The 19,460-nt window shown below is 44.3% G+C and overlaps 1 protein-coding gene across 1 annotated transcript in view; it reads left to right on the forward strand.

Moving 5' to 3' along the window:
• WDR33 (WD repeat domain 33) overlaps nt 1-19,460 on the forward strand; it is a 67,594-nt gene that overhangs the window by 37,172 nt on the left and 10,962 nt on the right. Inside the window, exons 8-17 of the mRNA XM_062006228.1 lie at nt 9,149-9,275; nt 9,789-9,943; nt 10,048-10,126; nt 10,653-10,763; nt 12,060-12,154; nt 12,328-12,336; nt 12,986-13,072; nt 13,315-13,454; nt 13,822-13,974; nt 14,336-15,379. Coding sequence (XP_061862212.1) covers nt 9,149-9,275; nt 9,789-9,943; nt 10,048-10,126; nt 10,653-10,763; nt 12,060-12,154; nt 12,328-12,336; nt 12,986-13,072; nt 13,315-13,454; nt 13,822-13,974; nt 14,336-15,379 — 2,000 coding nt within the window. The remainder of the gene's footprint in view (nt 1-9,148; nt 9,276-9,788; nt 9,944-10,047; nt 10,127-10,652; nt 10,764-12,059; nt 12,155-12,327; nt 12,337-12,985; nt 13,073-13,314; nt 13,455-13,821; nt 13,975-14,335; nt 15,380-19,460) is intronic.

The raw sequence follows: 19,460 nt of genomic DNA on the forward strand, positions 1-19,460 counted from the left end.
TAGGGACCCGTTTTTAGAAGTGAAAGAAATAGTTTGAGTTCGTCCACTTCAGTAGGGACTTCACTATGGGCTTCAAAGCTGAGACAGGAAAATACCTTCTTAAATTTCAAAATTAAGAAGTGCCAGGAAAGAGAACTGAGACCACAGATGCTGTGGTGGTGATACAGGAAAGCACAGAGGAAAAAGAGCACAGACTATGATAAAGCATTCCTTATTTGTGTCTGTTGCCTGAGCTCATCTTTGCTCCTTGATTGGGATTCCAATGGAAGGTGTTACCTCTGTTATGTTTCTGTGACACTGTTCAAATCATTGGTTTGCCTCCTGCATTTTAATTATGTTTTGGCTGTGGTGTTTGGCTTTGGTTTGTAGTTTTACTGTGTTTCTTTTCACTAGCCCTGAGATCACAACTCGATTGGACATGTTTGTAAGTCACCGTCTGGTGTTACATGCTGGGGTTCATTTCTTTCTGGTTTGGTTCATGGTACTCTGCTCATTGTGTGCTATTCCTGTCTGTCCTCACAATTTACAGCCCTTTCATATTTCAGCTGTTTGAAAATTGGTGCTTTGTGCTTGAGGTGAAACTTCTCCTGTCAGTTCACCTCCACCTGTGTACCGAAGAGCAGTGCTTTGTAGCTTAGGCCAGCCAGCAGTTAGCCTCAGTAGGCCTTGCTGCTTCCTAGGTCGCTCAGTGTTGGTGGCATTGTAAGATGCAAAGAGCAAGTGAAATGCCTGCCATCTGCATATCCTTTTTTGATTTCTTATACTTGCTAACTGTCTGGATTCTGGGTTTATTTGGGAGCAACGGTACATCAAGTGATATAAAAGCAAAGGATTTCTTGCAGCTTTTGCTGGGATCCACCTTTTTTTTTGCTGTGTTAGAGCAGCTTGCTGAGAGTGATGTCTGCTCATGTGGCCAGACAGTGGTTTGAAACACGGATTAACCATTAACATCCCAACTAGGTATGGGTACTGCAACAGAAAAACATAGTCCAAATAACTACCAGCCAAACTTTAATGGCATGCAGCAGGAAATAAGTACTGAGAATGATTACTGATGGTTATTCTTGGCTTTTCTGGAGCTATTTCTTCTCTTACCTGAGTTAGGAAGGAAGTATTCTGACTGCCACTTACAACCTTGACTGAAGTTATGATCAGGGCACAGAGCTTGAGGCAAGCTGGTCTAAGGTCTGCAGTGTGTCCCCTGATTTCCTTTCTTTTCTCTCCTTTCACTAAATTGCCATGCTGAATTTTAGGATGGACCTTTAATAGCTTCAAGTTAAAATCAGTACTGTGGGTTTTGACTTTCCTTCTTTCCATTACTTACTATAGAGTTCAGTAAAAGTAACAAACTTTGGCTTTGCTTACTGGTGTTCCACACGGGTGTTAAGGCAAAGGCTTGGCAAGTCTGCAGGTGGAAAGGTTTGGCACCTGGATGGCAACAAATGAACACATCAGTCAGCATTTTCAGTAATAATTGAATAAACCTAGTTCCTCAAGTATGTGTTCAATAAAAACCTCACCAAAGCTACTCCAGGATCAGTGCCTCTTAAAATTGCATCACTGCCAGGAAGCTGAGCTTCAGGCAGCAGGTTTTAACACATGCCCCACTTTGTGTTCTCCATTTATAACTATGTGTGTGTTCCAACTGAGCAGTAGTCAAATACTACTTTTGAGATAAGCTGTCTTTCTGAGCCTTCAAATTATGTGACATTCTAATCAGATTCCTTTTTTTAATGTATTTTAAGGTTGATAGAATAGGCTATGAGCAGACTGCAAAACACTTGTTTAATTCATGTTTAGAGGACTTGCCTGGGAACACTTCAGTGTGCAAGCTCATGCTTTTCAGGGGTCTTTTTTGGTTGGTTTGTACAGAGTAACATGCTGCTCAGCAAACAGATTCTGTACCCAGATATAAAGCCACAGATCTATGGTAACTACAGACTAATGATTGCCAAAGTCACTGAATTTCTCATATTCCAAATCCACACCTTTCCTTCCCTTGAAGAACCACCAGTTGTTCTGTTCCTGGACACAGCTCTACTCTCCCCTTTCCTGTACAGCATTATGTAGCAGCTGCCATCATGCATTAGAGATCGGTCTTGTCTGATGGCTTAAGACAGTAAACACTCATCAGAGGCAGTGCAAGCTCTTTCAGATCCAGGGACTAGTAACAGATACTTGAAAGGAAGATGCCAGAAAACAAACAATAGGACATTGTGTGACAGTTTCTCTCTGAGGGAGTGCTTTTCAGCTCTTACCAGCTGTTTATGTTATGGAGCATGAGAATTTTCCTTACAGTTGCTGTTATTTTTTTTTTCCTGTTTCTTGTACAACATTTATTTCAAATCTCATTAAATGTAAATACCTTTGTAAATAAATATTTTCTGTCAACAAAAAGCAAGTGTCTTGCTGCTTTCCAAGTAGGCTGGCTAGTTTTTGAATAGAAAAGAATATCTAGTCCCAGCTACTTTACAGGCAATGGAACCAGCAAAAAAAAGGGACGCTCTATCTTTTGCAGTTTAAAAAAAGCCCTCTTAATTCTCTGATGAGTACCTGCAAAAGGAATGAGAAGTAACGTGCCATGAGAATTTGAATGGATAACTCTGCCCAAGTGCAAAGTAGAATCCAGTCTGCTTTTCATAAATAACTCCTCAGCTGTGATGGAAACCTGCCTTTGTCTTTGAATTCACTTGCCATTACTGCTAAGCACTAGCATATGTGTATATATATGTTGAATAAGGAGGTGAGACACTTTCAGTGTGGTGTATCTTCCCCCTTTCTGCCCTGTTCTTGTCACTTCTCTTGAGCTAGCTCTGAGCTTCTGATGGCTTTCTGATTAACATTATTAATGACTTATTAATTGGAAATAATGACTACTGTATTGCACTAAGTGTTACGCTGCATTTTAAAGCATCCTCACAGAGGTGAGCTCTCGGTGATAGAGAGGCTGGTTTGGGGTCTTTGAAGTGCATAAAAAGGGTGGCAAATTGGAAAATCTGGACACTGGTTAAGCAAAATTGGTGAAAAATCTGTAATTCTATGTACTAAAATAACCTGTTGCTAATTATCTGTGATCAATCTAGGTATGACTTAACTATGTCTTACAATTAGAAATTGTGAAACATGGATACTTAATTGATTTTCATATAGTTTTCCCTTCTAAAAGATGTTAAATATGTTACAGGTCCCATTGCTATGCTGTTGCACCACCTGCTGCCAAACTTTTGGCTCTGTATGTTTTACAACGTAGACAGTAAATGACCTGATTGGGTGTAGATAGTGGCAATGCTCAAAAATAAATGCAAGTGTTAGGAAAAAGCAACTATGTCTAAAGGGAAAAGTATCTAAAAGGAGAAGTTGAGCATTTGTATCATGAGAATACTTCATGATGAATAAAAAAAAGACCTGACACCACAAATCTGAAACGGGAGGCATTTTCAGTTGTGTAACTTCTGTTTCTGTTCCAAGCAGCGCGTTTCAGCTTTGGAAGGTGCTTAGCATTCTACCTTCAATTCACCAAGGAATTGAAACATTCAGTATAAGTGGAAGGTGTGAGTAGCCCCATTAGTTAAAGAGTAAACCCTGCATGACCCAGTTCCCACATACTCTGGGACCCAGCTGGATTTCTTCCAGTTGCTATAAACCCTTACAGGAGACACTGTCATTGAATTTCAACAGATGTAAAGAGTTCAGATGACTACCTGCCATTACTGGTCATTACATGTACCAGAACAAGGCTTTTTCATGGTTCTTTGCAGTGCATGTGCTGTGATGCAAACTGTGCAAACACACAGCCAGCATTGAGTTCAAATACTGCCAGTGTTTCAGGATTTTGTAGAATCCAAACCCTAAAGTTGGGTTGGGACTAGCCCATACAGATCCTAAACTCATTTATGGAAACACATTTTGGGGGCTGTTTACCTTTTCTGGGCAATCCTTGGAAAACTCATTTGATAACCCACCTCCTTTACTAATGTTTACTGGTTATTATGGTTTTTAACCTTCTGATTGCACAGATCATAAAACCAAACTGTTATAAGAGCTTTTGTCTGGGAAGAAACAAAAGGCAGGTATGTGTAAACAAGGCTCCCATTCTTCTGCTGGTTTAGAGGAGTACTGATAATGTAGAAGACATGCCCTGTAGGTGTATTAAAACTTGAGCAGTCTCTCTAGATACCATGTTTAATAAACTAGCAGAGAGTTAGAGAAGGACTGAGCAAATATAGGAAAATAAAACCTGAGTCTGTGGGACAGAGCCATCTGTTGGGAGGCATTGTTCTTAATCCACTGAAGACCTGACAGAAGCTTTTCCCTTAGTTTCTTATTTACCAACATCCCACATTGTGCTGAAAAGAAGCAGCATTCTGTGTGGCTGTAGGAGGAGGGTTTCTGTGCTGCTCATTCTTGGCCTGGAGGATAGGGAGTGAAAAAAGAGCTCACAAGAGAGCTTTGAGAAGGAATATAGTTCCCATAATGTGATAGGCAAAGAATACTGAATTACTGGAATGAACATGTATTTCTACCCTTATTGCTACCCTGATTGGTGTTATCTAAACAGTACCCGGGGTCTGGTAGATACCAGGTATTCCGTAAGTGGCCTTTACCGAGAAGCAGGGCATTGCTAGGGAAGTGGGTAACTTTCAGATAACATTTTAAAAGCCTTCCATAAAAACAGAAGGAGCAGAACAATCCAATTTGCTTGGTTGACTGGAGGCATCTAGCAGAGTCTAAGGGGGTTATGTAGAAAGCTTAGAACATCTTTCTAACATGGGTGTTTTTCATTATCTTTGACTTGCAGGTTCTTTTTTTCCCTTTCTGGGGTGGAGAACCTTCTCTTGAATGATAGGGAGACCTGATGTCTCCTTGCAGATTCCTTGGAAATGCTCTTCTACGTAGGGCCTGCTTTTCTGAGAGGTGTTCTGTTATGTTAGGGGTACAGATTACAGGAAGGTGAATGTTGCTGCATGAAAAAAGCTTCAACTTGAACCAGTTCACGTACAGAGCTCTATTTACTCTTTATTTAAACCAGCATAAGGGATCCCTGTGACCTAAATAATCCAAGCAAACAGGATACTCTCTAAATGAGACAAGGTGCAGCTAAGTGATCATTTTCACCCTTTAAAATGTAGATAGCTACACCTATCTGTTTGTCTTTGCAACGTTAAAACAATACAAGATGGTGACTTAGGAGTGTCATCTCAGGATGTGGGTATGCCTCCAAATAGTTGCTGAGAATGATCTAGGAATCCTGCAGTGCCACCAAAAATCCTCTTTCCAATTCCTGTGCCTTAAGAATGGATCCCTTTCCCAGGGGGAAGGATAGAATATGAAAACATGAGCTGCACCAATAAACCTGATGTATTTACTACTGATAGTTTATACATAGCTGCATTATACAACATGTAGATACCTGATGATGGTAAGAAATAGGGAACAATCCAAACCAGCTTGCATTCACTGAGTCATCTGTGCAGAAATGAAGAGTGAGAGGGGGAAAAAGAATCAAGCCCTTAATTTCTGTGTACTTGTGACATGCTGGATTTGATCAAACACTGTTACACATGATCTTATTATAGCTGCTTATGCTTTACACCAGCCAGTGTTTCTGTTCAATGTTGTTTTTAAAGATCAACCCTTCAAATAAGCTGTGGAGAAATATTAACCATCAGTGTTTTAATTAATGGGGTTGTGGTGACAGTCACAATGTGTTACTCGTATTAGAGATGTGATTAGAGGAATATTTGTATCTGAGCTTTTCAAGGAATCCACATATGCTTTTCTTTCATTGCTTTTCTCCTCTGCAGATGTTTTTAAAAGGTTAGAAAATGGTGTAGCAGGGAAAACTGAGAGACATTGCTGTATTGGTTAAGGCTCAGGCTCGTGTGGTTTTAAACGAGTTCAGTTAATCCCAAATCTTTCATTTCAGGTTGTCTGTAGATCTTCCCTTGCCAGGACCTGTAAGCAATTCACACAATTCATTTCTGCATAAAGCATGGCACCAAGATGGGAAATGACACATCTGTGCCTTTTACAGACAGGGTCTTGGGGCAGAAAAAGAGCAAGTGTTGTTTAGAGGAGGGTTTTCCATCCTGCCTCTCCAAGGTCACAGACACGCAGGTGAAACTGTTGGAGTTAGTAAGCAAAAGCTGGTCAGTCTGCAAATAAGGAATGTGATGTTCAGAGATGTGCATGAATTAAGGATTTTCTGAGCATGGTGCTTGGTGACACAGGTTCTGTCCCAGAGCAGGGCTGGGTCCCCAGGTCTTGGCCTAGAACTAAGAACTGAAAGCAGCTGTTCTGAGTTAGGATCCACCAGGCTTCTCTGGAGTTTTATCTTAAATCTGTTTTCTCTCATGACAGACAGTAGTATGTACATTCATCAGCAGGAAGGAGGAAAAGCAATATGCAGTGTCAATTGCTCCAACTACAAAAGAGAGAAAAAGAATTACAGAAGGTTGGATTGGATGATGCTGTTCAGCTCTGTCACTCTGAAGTAGTTCATCCCCTGGGAACGGTTTATTTAAAGCATAACTATTGTAGCAAGAACTTACTTTCTCTCAGGAAAGTTCCATTGCATTCAGAACCTGTAGCTAAGTGTGTGTGATGATCCCATTTAGTGCAGAACTTGGAGAGATGCCTCTCTTGAGAGCAAGATGGATCATTTTGATGAGATGACAAAGGATGGTCCCTGTTTCCCCCCAGCTATTGCCACAGTCCGGAGCAGCCCGATGAAGGATGGCTCTCTGCAGGAGATGCTGGTTACCTGTCTTTACAATCGTTATGTTTTAAATGTTTGCTGATCCCTGTGGCCAATTCCAATGTGCAGATGATGCTCAAAAGCCTAATGATTTATCTGCTCTGGTTACAAGTTCTGAGTGTCCTGGCATCTGGCTTTGTGGTCTGGGTTTAGTGACTCTTCAAACCGTGCTTCTGAGAAGCCCATCAGCCCCAGTGCTGGCCTGTTGCTTCCTTTTGAAGGCTTTTAGAGGATGGGTGCTTCTGTTGCTGTTTGAGTGGGGCTCTGAACTCTGAGCCTTTTTTCTCTCAGGGTACATATTTGGGCTGGTTTAGCTCATATCTGGAAAGAGCAGCCTCAGCCGGGGCTTGCACAGGATGAGCTGTTACCCAGAGATGGCCTTTCACCAGAACAGCTCATTTTCTGGGTACAGTCGTAATGACTAGAGTAACCCTTTATCTCTCAGCACTCTTCTGTCACTAATGGTCTTTATTTCAGGAGCAATAAGGCCAGTGTACTTGCAGTCCACATGGGTAGGGTTGTTTTTTGGTTTATTTTATATTTATGATAGTACTTGAGTCTAGTCTGAGCACGTTTTCGTACGGCTGAGCTAGTTATTGACTGTAACAGAACATTTCTCTATAAGGAGCTATTGTTGCCCTTGAATTAACATCCCCTATCTTTCCCTGGAGGGTGCAGGATAGCAAGTATTTACAGAATATCATCAGCTAAAAACCTGCAAGCATGAACTGCCTTCCACTACTGAGGAAGAGCACTTTCTCTCTTACCACTGGCTAAATCATTCCTCCCAAATAAACACTCAGAAGCAAGGTTCGTTCAGCTTTCAGCTTCATGTTTTAAGTAAGAGAGACAGATTTAGTCAGAGCAAATCCACACAGACAATGCCTTTCATTCCTTTCTGCATCAGAAGAGCCAGAGAAAAGACTCCATCTCAGAGTGCCCATCCGTTGACAGGACAGACCACCAGAACAGTCACTTGAGACCACGTTTATAGTCTTTGCAGCTTTAGGATCCTGCTCTTCCCTGAGACCTCACATGCTCCAAGGACAATTCTGCCTGCTGTGGCTGGGAGAGGAGATTTGGGTTCCTTCATCCATGTTGTCAAAAGATCCTTCAGGTTGTTCTCTGTGTACTTATCGAAGTTGTACTCATTGCTTCTTGGATGGAGAATCCTGACCTTCCCTCTGGAGGGGAGGAAAGTTGCACTCATTTGATGGAGAGAGTGTTAATGTTTTGCCTTGAAGATGGAAGTGTATTGCTTATTCCAATTCCATTTTTCTGTGGCCTCGGGAAAATGTCAACTGATGGTAATTTTTAATATCTTTTAGGATTGAGGCCTGTGTTACAACAGCTTGTGCTGCTTGAAGACGTGTGTTCCACCATGCAGCAAAGCAGTACTTGTGGAGCTGTCTTTGACTTTGATGGGAAGCCGTTGTCTACCCCTGAACGTGCCACCATCCTCCATACCATTTCACAACTTCAGTGCCTCTATATTACAGACAGCCCTTCCTTTAGCTACTGCATGCTGTCTCATTTTCTGGCATTGACTATTACTGTTGGCTTTCCCTTGGAGTGGGCTGGCATGGAGACAGACTGGAGAAAGGAATTGAGTGCTATTTCTTCTCTAAAATCTTACATCTCAGCTCAGGAAACTCATTTTGTTGTATAGCAGGAACAGACATTTCTTGACAGATCTGAGAGCAGCTGAGCAGCTGACTGATTCTCTGTCAAGGTCAGTCAGTCTGTTTAAAATGAAATGACATCACGAGGGTTTTTCTCTTCACTCTTGAGCTTGGAAAAACCTGAATCCCTCTGACCTGATAAGAGGTTACATCTCATAAGGTTTGTTTTCATCATAAGTTAATTTAGTCTTCAGATCCATCATGTAATTTCTTTGCTTGTTCTCTGACAGGACAGCAAAAGACTAGTGCTGGTAGGATAGGAACAGACCTGTATTTGCTTTTCATTTCTACCATATTGCACAAAGTGAAGTGTCACCGTGTTATTTTTCCTTACCACCTCCTTCCAAACACTTCATAAGTGTTACATGTTAAATACTGTGTAATGGTGTAGAGACAAAGCCTACAGAGAAGCACCGATTTGAGCAGGGACTTCTTGAAACCTGTTGTGTTGGTGAAGTGAGCTTGATTTGAGGGTGTAACCGAGGAGAAGATGTTCCCAGTGAGACCAGTGGGGAAGGAATACCACCTAAATAACTCAAAGGAGTTATTATTTAGTTTGATTTTTTTTAACATGTTGTGTGAGCTGTCCTGTGTGCTGGGGTTGTTTTCTTTGGTTTACATTACAGTTACAAGATGTGCACCCTGTCACTGTTCAGTGTCTTCTCAGTGTCTGTCAAAATGAACATCTGTTTTTTTGCTCTTCTTCCAGGACATGGAGCAGATGTGAAATGTGTTGACTGGCATCCAACAAAGGGATTAGTTGTGTCAGGAAGTAAAGATAGCCAACAGCCCATCAAGTTCTGGGATCCAAAGACTGGCCAGAGCCTTGCTACACTGTAAGTTCTTGCCCACAGACTTTGATTTGCTGAAGTACAAACCAACTTCATAAAATAGATATATGTTCTTTTCATTCCCTTCTTGCCTCACATCTTCTCAGCCATTTGCAATGCTAGTACTTTAGCTGTGCCAGGAAATCTAGAAGATGGATGAAGTCAAGTCTATACTTTGGAAATTGTGGTTTTAATGTTCCTCCCTGAAATGTACTTTGCCCTTCGCCATAGACCTCCCAGTCACACAGTTCTCCTTTGGGAAACAGAATTGAGATATGAGATGTTTCACCTGGCTGTCAGCAACTGAACACTGTCTCAGTGAGCACCCTCAGTTGCTCTGAAGAATGCAAAACCAGGATTAAGGCATAGGGCCGTTGCACAGAAAGCCCCAGTGTTCCGCTTTAGTAGCCTGAGCTACTTGGTTATTGACCCGAGTATTCGGGGCTGGTAAATTATGATGTGTTTGCTTGTCTGAGAAATCAGTATCTGCACAAACAGTGTGACTCTCTTTGCTTGCAGACACGCACATAAAAACACAGTGATGGAGGTGAAACTGAATCTGAATGGCAACTGGCTGCTGACAGCTTCTCGTGACCACCTCTGCAAGCTCTTTGACATTCGTAATCTGAAAGAAGAACTTCAGGTCTTCAGGGGTCATAAGAAGGAGGCCACAGGTCAGAATCTGTAACATGTGGATTTCTATTAGTAAGTTTGGATTAAAGGTCAAAGCTTTTGGGGTTCTGATTCCTTTCTGATGGTGGCCCACTTTGTATTCCAGCTGTGGCCTGGCATCCTGTTCACGAAGGGCTGTTTGCCAGTGGAGGATCTGATGGCTCCTTGTTGTTCTGGCACGTTGGGTATGTGGCATTTTCATCAGCATGTTGGAAACATGTTGGTCAGATGTGCAAGCTATTATATTAAAGATAGAATATGCTTTGCACCTTTGAATTTGTATTTAATATGCATGCTTGTGGTATAGGTTTTCTTTGTACCTGAGGAAGTTTGTGAATGTACTTCATTTATGAAGTTTGCCTGTGCAGATGTATTTTAAAGAACATAATCCCTTGCACAGAAAATGGAAACCCTTCTGTTGAGGGGGTGGTGAATGGTTGAAGCTCCTAGCTTCTTTCTCAGAGCTTGTTCTGAGATGTTGTAATTACTTTGTTTCTAAATGTACAGTTAAAAATCCCTGCATTACTGAATCCCCTGTTGAGAACAACTGGCAATCACCAATTCACCCAACAGAGAAACGACAGAGGCTCAAGTTTGGCAAAATACAGGATAAGGAAAGAGGAAAACTGAATAGCAAAAGTTTTGTGTTGTATTTCTAGCAGATACTCACCTGGGTGATGACTGATTCAGCTTTGTTTTTTGATGCATCAGGGTGGAGAAGGAGGTTGGTGGAATGGAAATGGCCCATGAGGGAATGATCTGGAGTCTGGCGTGGCACCCCCTGGGACACATTCTCTGTTCGGGCTCAAACGACCACACCAGGTATTTTCAAGTATTCAGAGAAAGGATCTAAGGGAATATAGGTATATTTAGACACTGGAAAGGTGCATGGCAGCAGTGACCAAAGAATAGATGGGGATGATTCTGATGTACAACCAAGAGTCAAAGCAGAGACACAAACATCTAAATGGGAAGGCACTGATGTTTTACATTCAGAGGTAGAATCTAACCTCTTGTCCTTCATCTAAGGAAGCTTTAGAGAATACTGAGATTTTTGAGTGGTGTGATCTTTGATATCTCCACAAGAAGTTGTTAAAAAGAACTGTAATTGCTTGTTGAAGAAATATTCATGTCTCCACAGCGTTTATTTCCACTCAGCTCATCCTCTGGTTGTGTCTGTCTTTTCCCATTGCAAACAAGTTTGTACTTGTTGGTTGAATATGCTGTAAACAAAGGGCCACAAAGATGATTAAGGGAGTGGAGTTGGACTAGATGATCTCTAAAGGTCCCTTCCAACCCCTACCATTCTATGATTCTATGATCTCCCTTGTGATGGAAGGCTGAGGGAGCTGGGGCTCTTCAGCTTGGAGGAGACTGAGGGGTGACCTCATTCATGTTTACAAATCCATAAAGGGTGGGTGTGAGGAGGATGGAGCCAGGCTGTGCTCAGTGATGGCCAATGATAGGACAAGGGGCAACGGGTACAAGCTGGAACACAAGAGGTTCCAAAGGAACACAAGGAAAAACTTCCTCCCTGTTGAGGTGAGGGAGCCCTGGCGGGGGCTGCCCAGATGGGATGTGGAGGCTCCTTCTCTGGAGACATTGAGACCCACCTGGATGAATTCCTGTGTGACCTGCTCTAGGTGGCTCTGCTCTGGCAGGGGGTTGCACTGGGTGAACTTTCGAGGTCCCTTCCAGCCCTTGAGATTCTGTGAAACATGAAACATCTTACCAATTGAGTGGATTTTTGTGTGGGTGTGTGTGTATTGGCAAGTTCAGCTGTACGTGAAAAATACATTTGGATTGAGAGAGGAGTTTTTGGAATGGTCCAGAAATCTGTCTGTTCAGCATCTGATGTTCCTGCTCTGTACTTACACCCCTTGCACTGAGAAGTAGCTTCTGAATTGTAACTATATCATTCAATATGATAACTGTTGCTGTTTTATTTTGGGCTTGAACCTCACATCTCCTGCTCAGCTATAACACTGAACTTGATTTAGTTGAGAGTTGAATCTTTATATGATCAAGATAGCAGGCTAAAAAATAAAGACATAATGAGATTGAAAGTAGTTAATACTCTTGACCCTTTATTAAGATCATATCACTTCCTTTTGACAGCAAGTTTTGGACTAGGAATCGGCCTGGAGATAAAATGCGAGATCGTTACAACTTGAATCTGCTGCCTGGGATGTCAGAGGACGGTGTGGAATATGGTAAGGCAATTGGGAAGGAAGAGGGCTGGGGTCAGAGCAAGCCTAGGTGACAAACTAGACACCTAGTACTGAGGTGACTGCCTAAATCAAGGTATTTGTTCTCAAGGATGATTTTACTGTCCGTGTTATCAGTCATCACCATTCCAACAATGAGTTTTCTTTTGTTTCTGCAGCTCCGGGAGGTAAGACCTGCTCTGTCAGTCCCAGGAAGGAGGTTTGGCTCTCCCCCTGGCAAGATCTCCAGTTTACTTTTCCTCTTGAAAAATTCATGTGACGTCAGGGCTTCCCACAGACCAGGACTACAACAGGAAAATCTTTCCAATTATTGAACCTGACTAAAGTCTTAAAACTTTACCCCCTCCTTAAGGCTTTATCTTTGGTAGGCTGCTCAGGGTTAGGGTTGCCTGGCCCTAGGGCACGCCTCAACAACCTTTTCATCCCTGGGCTTGCATCTTTTTCTTCGTGGTTTTGATTATTTGCTCATTTGTGTTTGGGAATGTTGATGAAAATGCAGCTCTTTAGTCCAATCTAAGTTTTTAAAATGCACACATTTGTTATAACATGAATGGGAACGGATGTGGGTTATTTCCCTCTCTGAGCTTCTACCCCAAATGCAACTCTCCTGAAAGGACATAGTTTCTGACCTTTTGGGGTGTATTTATATATCCAAATTTGCAGTTCTTTTAATATCTAGTGATTCATGTATGGCTTAAAAGAGTTTCTCACTAGTTGTTATGATAGCAATGGTCAAAGCACATGAGAATCCAAAGGGATGAAATGTTAATGCAAACAGAAAGTGTGGAGGTGTGGATATTTCTTGCTTTTCCCTAGATGATCTGGAACCCAACAGCCTAGCAGTTATTCCTGGGATGGGAATACCTGAACAACTGAAAATAGCCATGGAGCAAGAGCAGATGGGTAAGTAGGAGCTATGGGGGAGCATTTTCCTGAGCCATCCAGATACTGTGTGACATCCTTTCACCCCTTTTTGGTAGCACAGATGCTTTTTGCTGAAGTTGTGTGTTGTGCACGTTTCCCACATAAAGAAGGAAGAGTTGCAAACATCTTGGTCTCTTTTGCTGAATAGGCTGTAAGAAGAGTACCAGGACTTCTCTGTAAACTTGCTTTGTTCTGACTGTTTGTCTCCCTGCTGCTTAAAGGGAAAGATGACTCCAATGATATTGAAATGACAATCCCAGGACTGGACTGGGGAATGGAGGAAGTAATGCAAAAGGACCAAAAGAAAGTGCCACAGAAGAAAGTGCCCTATGCAAAACCAATACCAGCACAGTTTCAGCAGGTGAGTACCTGATACCCAGTGAACAAGAGGGGTGCTGTTTCCCCAGCTTCAGGAAGTATGTGGCTGTTGAAGTGGTTTGGATATTCAGAAGTGGCTCTCTTATATCAGCACCCAGTGTGCAATAATTTACCACAACAGTCGGTTGAATTGCTATTTAAACAGAGACTATGTGGTTAAATCCCTTGTATCTTGTTATGTGTACTTGGGAAACAGGATGTTGTAGGATGTGGCAGTTTTACTTAGCATTTGTTTCAGCTTCTGAATTTCCACGCCACACAGCATTCCAGCATAACCCTTTCCCAGTGTGGCAGGGTATTGCACACAAGTTGTCCTGCAGAATTCATCTCATGGTCGCTGCTCTTTATAGGCATGGATGCAGAATAAAGTCCCTTTGCCTCCCCCACCCGAGCCACTGAATGACAGAAAGGAAGATATTAAGCTAGAGGAGAAAAAGAAGACGCAGGCAGAGATTGAGCAGGAAATGGCAGCACTTCAGTACACAAACCCGCAGCTCCTGGAGGTAGGAATGTAAAGACAGTCATTCACAGTTTGGTTTAGAGCTCTGTGTGCTATGTTTGGACCTTGACACTAAAATGTGTGGCTTGCTTTTGCAGTATTTCCTCTTCTTTTTTCTTTCCAAAACCATGTAACTGTGAAGGGTATTGGACTTACTGCATGATGGTCTGAAACCTTCAGCGAGGCGCCCACATCTCAGCTGCCTCCTACTGATCCGCAGGCCTCTAGCTCTGTATTCCTGTTAACTCAGAGAAGAGCACTACATATTTTTAAGCCCCTGAGATCCTTAATGTTTGCTTCTGGTCTCTAGTTGTTACACAAACGTCTGTGCTTGGTTGATTTTTCCGGGTCTCTTTCTTTGGCAGCAATTGAAGATTGAGAGACTTGCCCAAAAGCAAGCTGAGCAAGTGCAGCCACCTCCAGGAGGATCTCTTCATGGACCCCAGCCGTTTCCAGGGCAAGGCCCAATGTCACAGATGCCTCAAGGATTTCAGCAGCCCCTTCCGCCTCAGCAGATGCCAATGAACATGCCTCAGATGGGACCTCCTGGTCCGCAAGGACAGTTCAGACCTCCAGGACCCCAAGGACAGATGGGACCCCAAGGTCCTCCGTTACACCAGGGAGGTGCAGGTCCACAGGGGTTCATGGGACCACAAGGACCTCCGGGCCCCCAAGGGCCTCCGCAAGGAATGCCACGGCCTCAGGATTTGCACGGACATCAAGGAATGCAGAGACATCCCGGCCCTCACGGCCCGATGGGGCCTCCGGGCCCGCAGGGTAGCGCTGGCCCACAAGGCCACTTGGGACCGCAGGGTCTGCCCGGGTCTCAGACTCACCTGGGACCGCAGGGTCCACCTGGCCCTCAAGGGCACTTGGGTCCTCAAGGTCCCCCTGGCCAAGGGATGCAAGGGCCACCCGGTCCCCGAGGAATGCAAGGACCTCTTCCTCATGGCATGCAAGGAGCTCCAGGATCTCAAGGGATGCAGGGCCCTATATCTCAAGGGCCTCTGATGGGACTTAATCCAAGAGGGATGCAGGGTCCACCGGGACCCAGAGATAGCCAGGGACCTAATCCACAAGGGATGATGATGGGTCATCCGCAAGAAATGAGAGGTCCTCATATGCAAAGTGGTTTACTAGGACACGGTCCCCAGGAGATGAGGGGCCTCCAGGGACCCCCGCCTCAAGGGACAATGTTAGGACCGCCACAGGAGATGCGTGGGCCGCCGGGTCCTCAAGGCCAGCAGGGACCTCCGCAAGGCTCCTTAGTGGGGCCTCAAGGAAACATGCAAGGACCTCAGGGCCAGCCGAACCCTTCGCGGGGGCCGCACCCTTCGCAGGGCCCTCTGCCCTTCCAGCAGCAGAAAACGCCTCTGCTGGGCGACGGGCCGCGCGCCCCGTTCAACCAGGTACGTGTGGGGCTGGGGAGCAAGAGCAGTGTGAAGAGCGTGGGCATGGTGGTGTCGCAGGGCAGGAGCGCCAAGCGAGGCCTCAGAGGCTGGAGGCTCGGGGTGCCTGCCAGGCAGGCCTCGGGGAAGCTGAAGTGAGGAGGAGGAGAGGAGGTGTGGCGCTTGGAAGCTGCAGAGGGGGCTGTAGGGAAGGGACTCTTGGAAACGCTGGTACAGGAATCAGTCTGCCATGAAAATAGGCAACCTCAAGAGAAGCTCCATTATTTTATTTAAAGACACGAAACTGTCTTAAATGGGCAATTTCCTGGGGTAAGCACTAATAAAAGTTGAATCTGAAGTAAACTGAACCTAAGAAAAACCATATGTATTAATTAAAGCAGCTTACTGCCAACCCTCAGTTGTCCCAGAGTGGTTAATCTGAACTGTGGGATGAATTTGCCACAGGTGCTCACACACCTGGAGTCAGTGTAGGTCTGCTGGAACTCACCAGTTCAAACCAAGCACACGAACACAGCCATCCTGCCTCCTGTCTTGGTGTGGAGGTCATTTAGCCACCTTTGTACTTTCTGGAGCCCAGGTTGAGAGTCTGGTGTTGTAGACCATTAAGTCCTTAATGCACCACTTGCCAAGGAGCTTGAGAGGAAACACGGGGGTCTGCCAGGCTCGTGTAGGAGCAGCCCAGGTCTGGCAGGGCAAGCACTGAGCTGCGGCTGCTGAGCAGGGCCTGGCTGTGTGCTGCCACGTCTCTGTGCCCTGCTGCTTTGGCACTCAGCTCCAGGAGGTGCACCAGCTCAGCAATACCCTGGCTCTTAGCTGACCCACTGGACTGGAGAGGGTTGCTTACAGGTGCACCACCAACCCCAGCAATCCAGCCAGGTTTGGCTGAAGTCTGGTTCACTACCAGGTGCAACCTGCTCTGTCTCCTTCAGCATCTTTTGTAGTGGGCTTATTCAGTCTTGTGGTCTCCCACAGATAAAGCAGAGCTTTCTGGATGTGTTGGCTCTTACAAGTTCCTGTTTGTATGGCACTGATTCTGTACTTTAAATGTCTCTTGGTTGTCTTCACAGCTTTAAGATTAATTTTTGAAGTGGGTATTTGGGAAGAAAATTCAACTGAGTCAATTTTAAAACATATGTGGGGTTTTTAAAGCAGAATTAACACTTTGGGGCTGCACTCAGTGGGTTCTAGTTTAGACAGGTATGTGTGTAGTCCTGTACCAATCACTTAATGAAGTGAGCTTTAGCTCAGGGATCCCATTTCAGCTGGAGGCACAGTAGCCTACAAACTGTGACTTGATTTGCATATGGTTTTGTGACAAGTCATCAAAACTTCCCTGCAGAAGCCTCGTTAATGTGACACTATGGCTGAGCTGTCAAAAGTCTCGGAGTTAAGCAGATGAGAGTTTGTTCCACAGCTATTAAACTAGCTATTTTTCACTGCTGTCCCAGGCAGCCTAATTTTTCTGCTTTGAGAATAATTCCCAAGCTCGTGTGTGTACAGAAGTCTGTGTATGTTTACATGGTGGGCTGTCCTTGTCTGACCCTGCTGTTAACAGTCTGGTCACAACTGGGTGAGTTGCTTTTGGCAGGGGGATGGTTCTTGTCAGGGAACACTGTTCCCCTGAAGTCTTTTATGGCTATTTTAAAAAGACAAAGCAAGGTGTTCTTGACCATTTCTGTCTTGTGCAGCTTTAAGATGGTAATGTCTTTAAAAGGTGAATAGCTTTTTAGAATTGTAATGTCAGGGTTTGATCCAGTTTGCATCTTCACAATACCAATATAATAGTAGCTCCTATTTAAAAGGCTCCATTGTGATTTCTTTTCAACAGCAGGCTTTAGCTTGCTTTTTGTTCTCAATTTGACATTTAGCTTCTGTAAACTCGTGCAAAATCACTTGCCTGCCTTTTCAGTAGAAAGAGTGGATGAATATAGAGCTGCCTTATCAAGGGCTTGGGACATGAATACTGAGTATACATATCTGTAAAGGTTAATCTCCATGTAAGATCCCACTGTCACCTGCATCTGCTGTACATGGGAAAGCAGAGGTTTACTGCAGAGGTTACAGTGAGATGAACATCCCTTCCTGCCATCCCCACCTTCTGCCGCTGTGAAATGCAATAGAGAACTGTTTATGAGAAGGAAATTGCCTGGGATGTCCAAGCCTTGTTCTGGAGATAGCAGGTTGTTATTCAAATGCAGATGGATAAATGGAACATTCCCGAGTCAGCAGTAGTAGTTTGGAGCTCTTCTGCCATTGCTACTTTAGATTTGATCATCTCACATTCCTTTTAGATAGATTTGCTGAATTTCATCTCACTGGCTGAGTGAGGTATGAGTATTTCAGGCCCAGTTTCTTGGCCACATAGCAGAAACTTTAGGCTCTTATGCAGTAACGTTTACAGCTTCAGTGCTGGATCTCTTGAGCTGTACAGGCTTGTTTTCCAATTCCCGCCTAGTTTGGGTCCTGGAATGTATTTTGAGATGAAAGGCACGTGGAAATGCAGTGTCACAGCTCTGTCTTCATGGAATGACTGAATGGTTGGGGTTGGAAGGGGAGCCCTAGAGCTCATCCAGCCCAACCCCCTGCTAAAGCAGGTTCTCCTCCATCAGGGGGCACAGGAACGTGTCCAGACAGGTGTGGAAACCTCCCAAGAAGGAGCCTCCACATGCTCCCTGGGCAGCCTGGGCCAGGGCTCCCTCGCCTCAGCACCAAAGGAGTTTTGCCTTGTGTTTAATTGGAACTGTTTGTGTCCCAGCTCATGTCCATTACCCCCAGTCCTGTCACTGGACACTGCAGAAAAAAGTGTCACCCCATCCTGCTGACACCCACCCTTTAGGTACTTGTCAGTGTTGATAAGGTCCCCCCTCAGCCTTCTCTTCTCCAGGCTGAACAGCCCTAGTTCCCACAGCCTTTCCCCCTCACAGAGATGCTCCAGTCCCCTCAGCATCTTGGTGTCCCTGCACTGGCCTCTCTCCAGCAGTTCCCCGTCCCTCTTGAGCTGGGGAGCCCAGAACTTGGACATAGGTCTCCAGATGAGGCCTCACCAGGGCAGAGAGGCAGCAGAACCTCCCCTGACCTGCTGCCCACAGTCTTCTTAATGCCCTCAGGGTGCCATTGGCCTCTTGCCCACGAGGGCGTGTTGCTGCTCATGTTTATTTGGTGCCCACCAGCACTCTCAGGTCTCTCTCTGCAGAGCTGCTCTCCAGCAGGTCACCCCCAGCCTGTCCTGGTGCAGGGATTTGTGCAGGACTCTGCACTTGTCCTTGATGAATCTCATGAGGCTCCTCTCTGCCTACCTTGTCAAAGCAGGATTTGTTTGGAATAGAGGTTTTTGCTAAATGCTAAGGAAACTGGTTGTATGAGCACTAAAAACTGCTGCTTTGGTTATACACTAGTGGCATAAATGTAAGGATTTAAATGAGACTTATTATAAGTAAGATTATGCTAATTATGTATGCTAATCATGGAACTTCATCAAGGTTTTGGTCAGAAGCACAGCGAGAGCTGCAACTTGCCTAGTCAGGGAATTGATTTGTTCTGGACTCAAGTCCATGTTTCAGTCACTAGAAAAGTATTTCTCGTTCTTTCAATGGGCCTTGGACCAGGCCTTTTATTTTGCCCTTTTTTCCAAGTTCTTACAGAATCGCTTCATGCAAATGTGTGATGTTTGAGGTACGTAGCACAGAATCTTCAGGGTTGGAAGGCACCACATTTGTGTGCTGCTTTGTGTACATCACCTATACTGCAGTTGACTAGAAATGTTTCATTTAAAACCAGAGTGTCAAGATATGAGATGGGAAAAAAATACACAAATGAACTTATTGCTTCTCTGCAACCAGAGGGGGAAAAAAGGGCAGTGTTTCTGAGAAAGAAATGTAGAGCATGAAAATCACTTTGATTCATGGGGAGATTGCACTCAGAATCACTCTGCTTAACCAGTGACAGTGATGCAACAGATGGGGTTTTAACTATTACAAACTACCTGCAGTCTGGAGGGGTTTTTACAGGCCAAATGAAGCCTCAGTCTCATATATCAGACATGTCTAGAAAGAAAAGAGTTTTTGTTAAAGGTTTTCTGGTA

The sequence above is a fragment of the Colius striatus genome, chromosome 12 (genome assembly GCF_028858725.1).
Source record: "Colius striatus isolate bColStr4 chromosome 12, bColStr4.1.hap1, whole genome shotgun sequence".
NCBI lineage: Eukaryota > Metazoa > Chordata > Aves > Coliiformes > Coliidae > Colius > Colius striatus.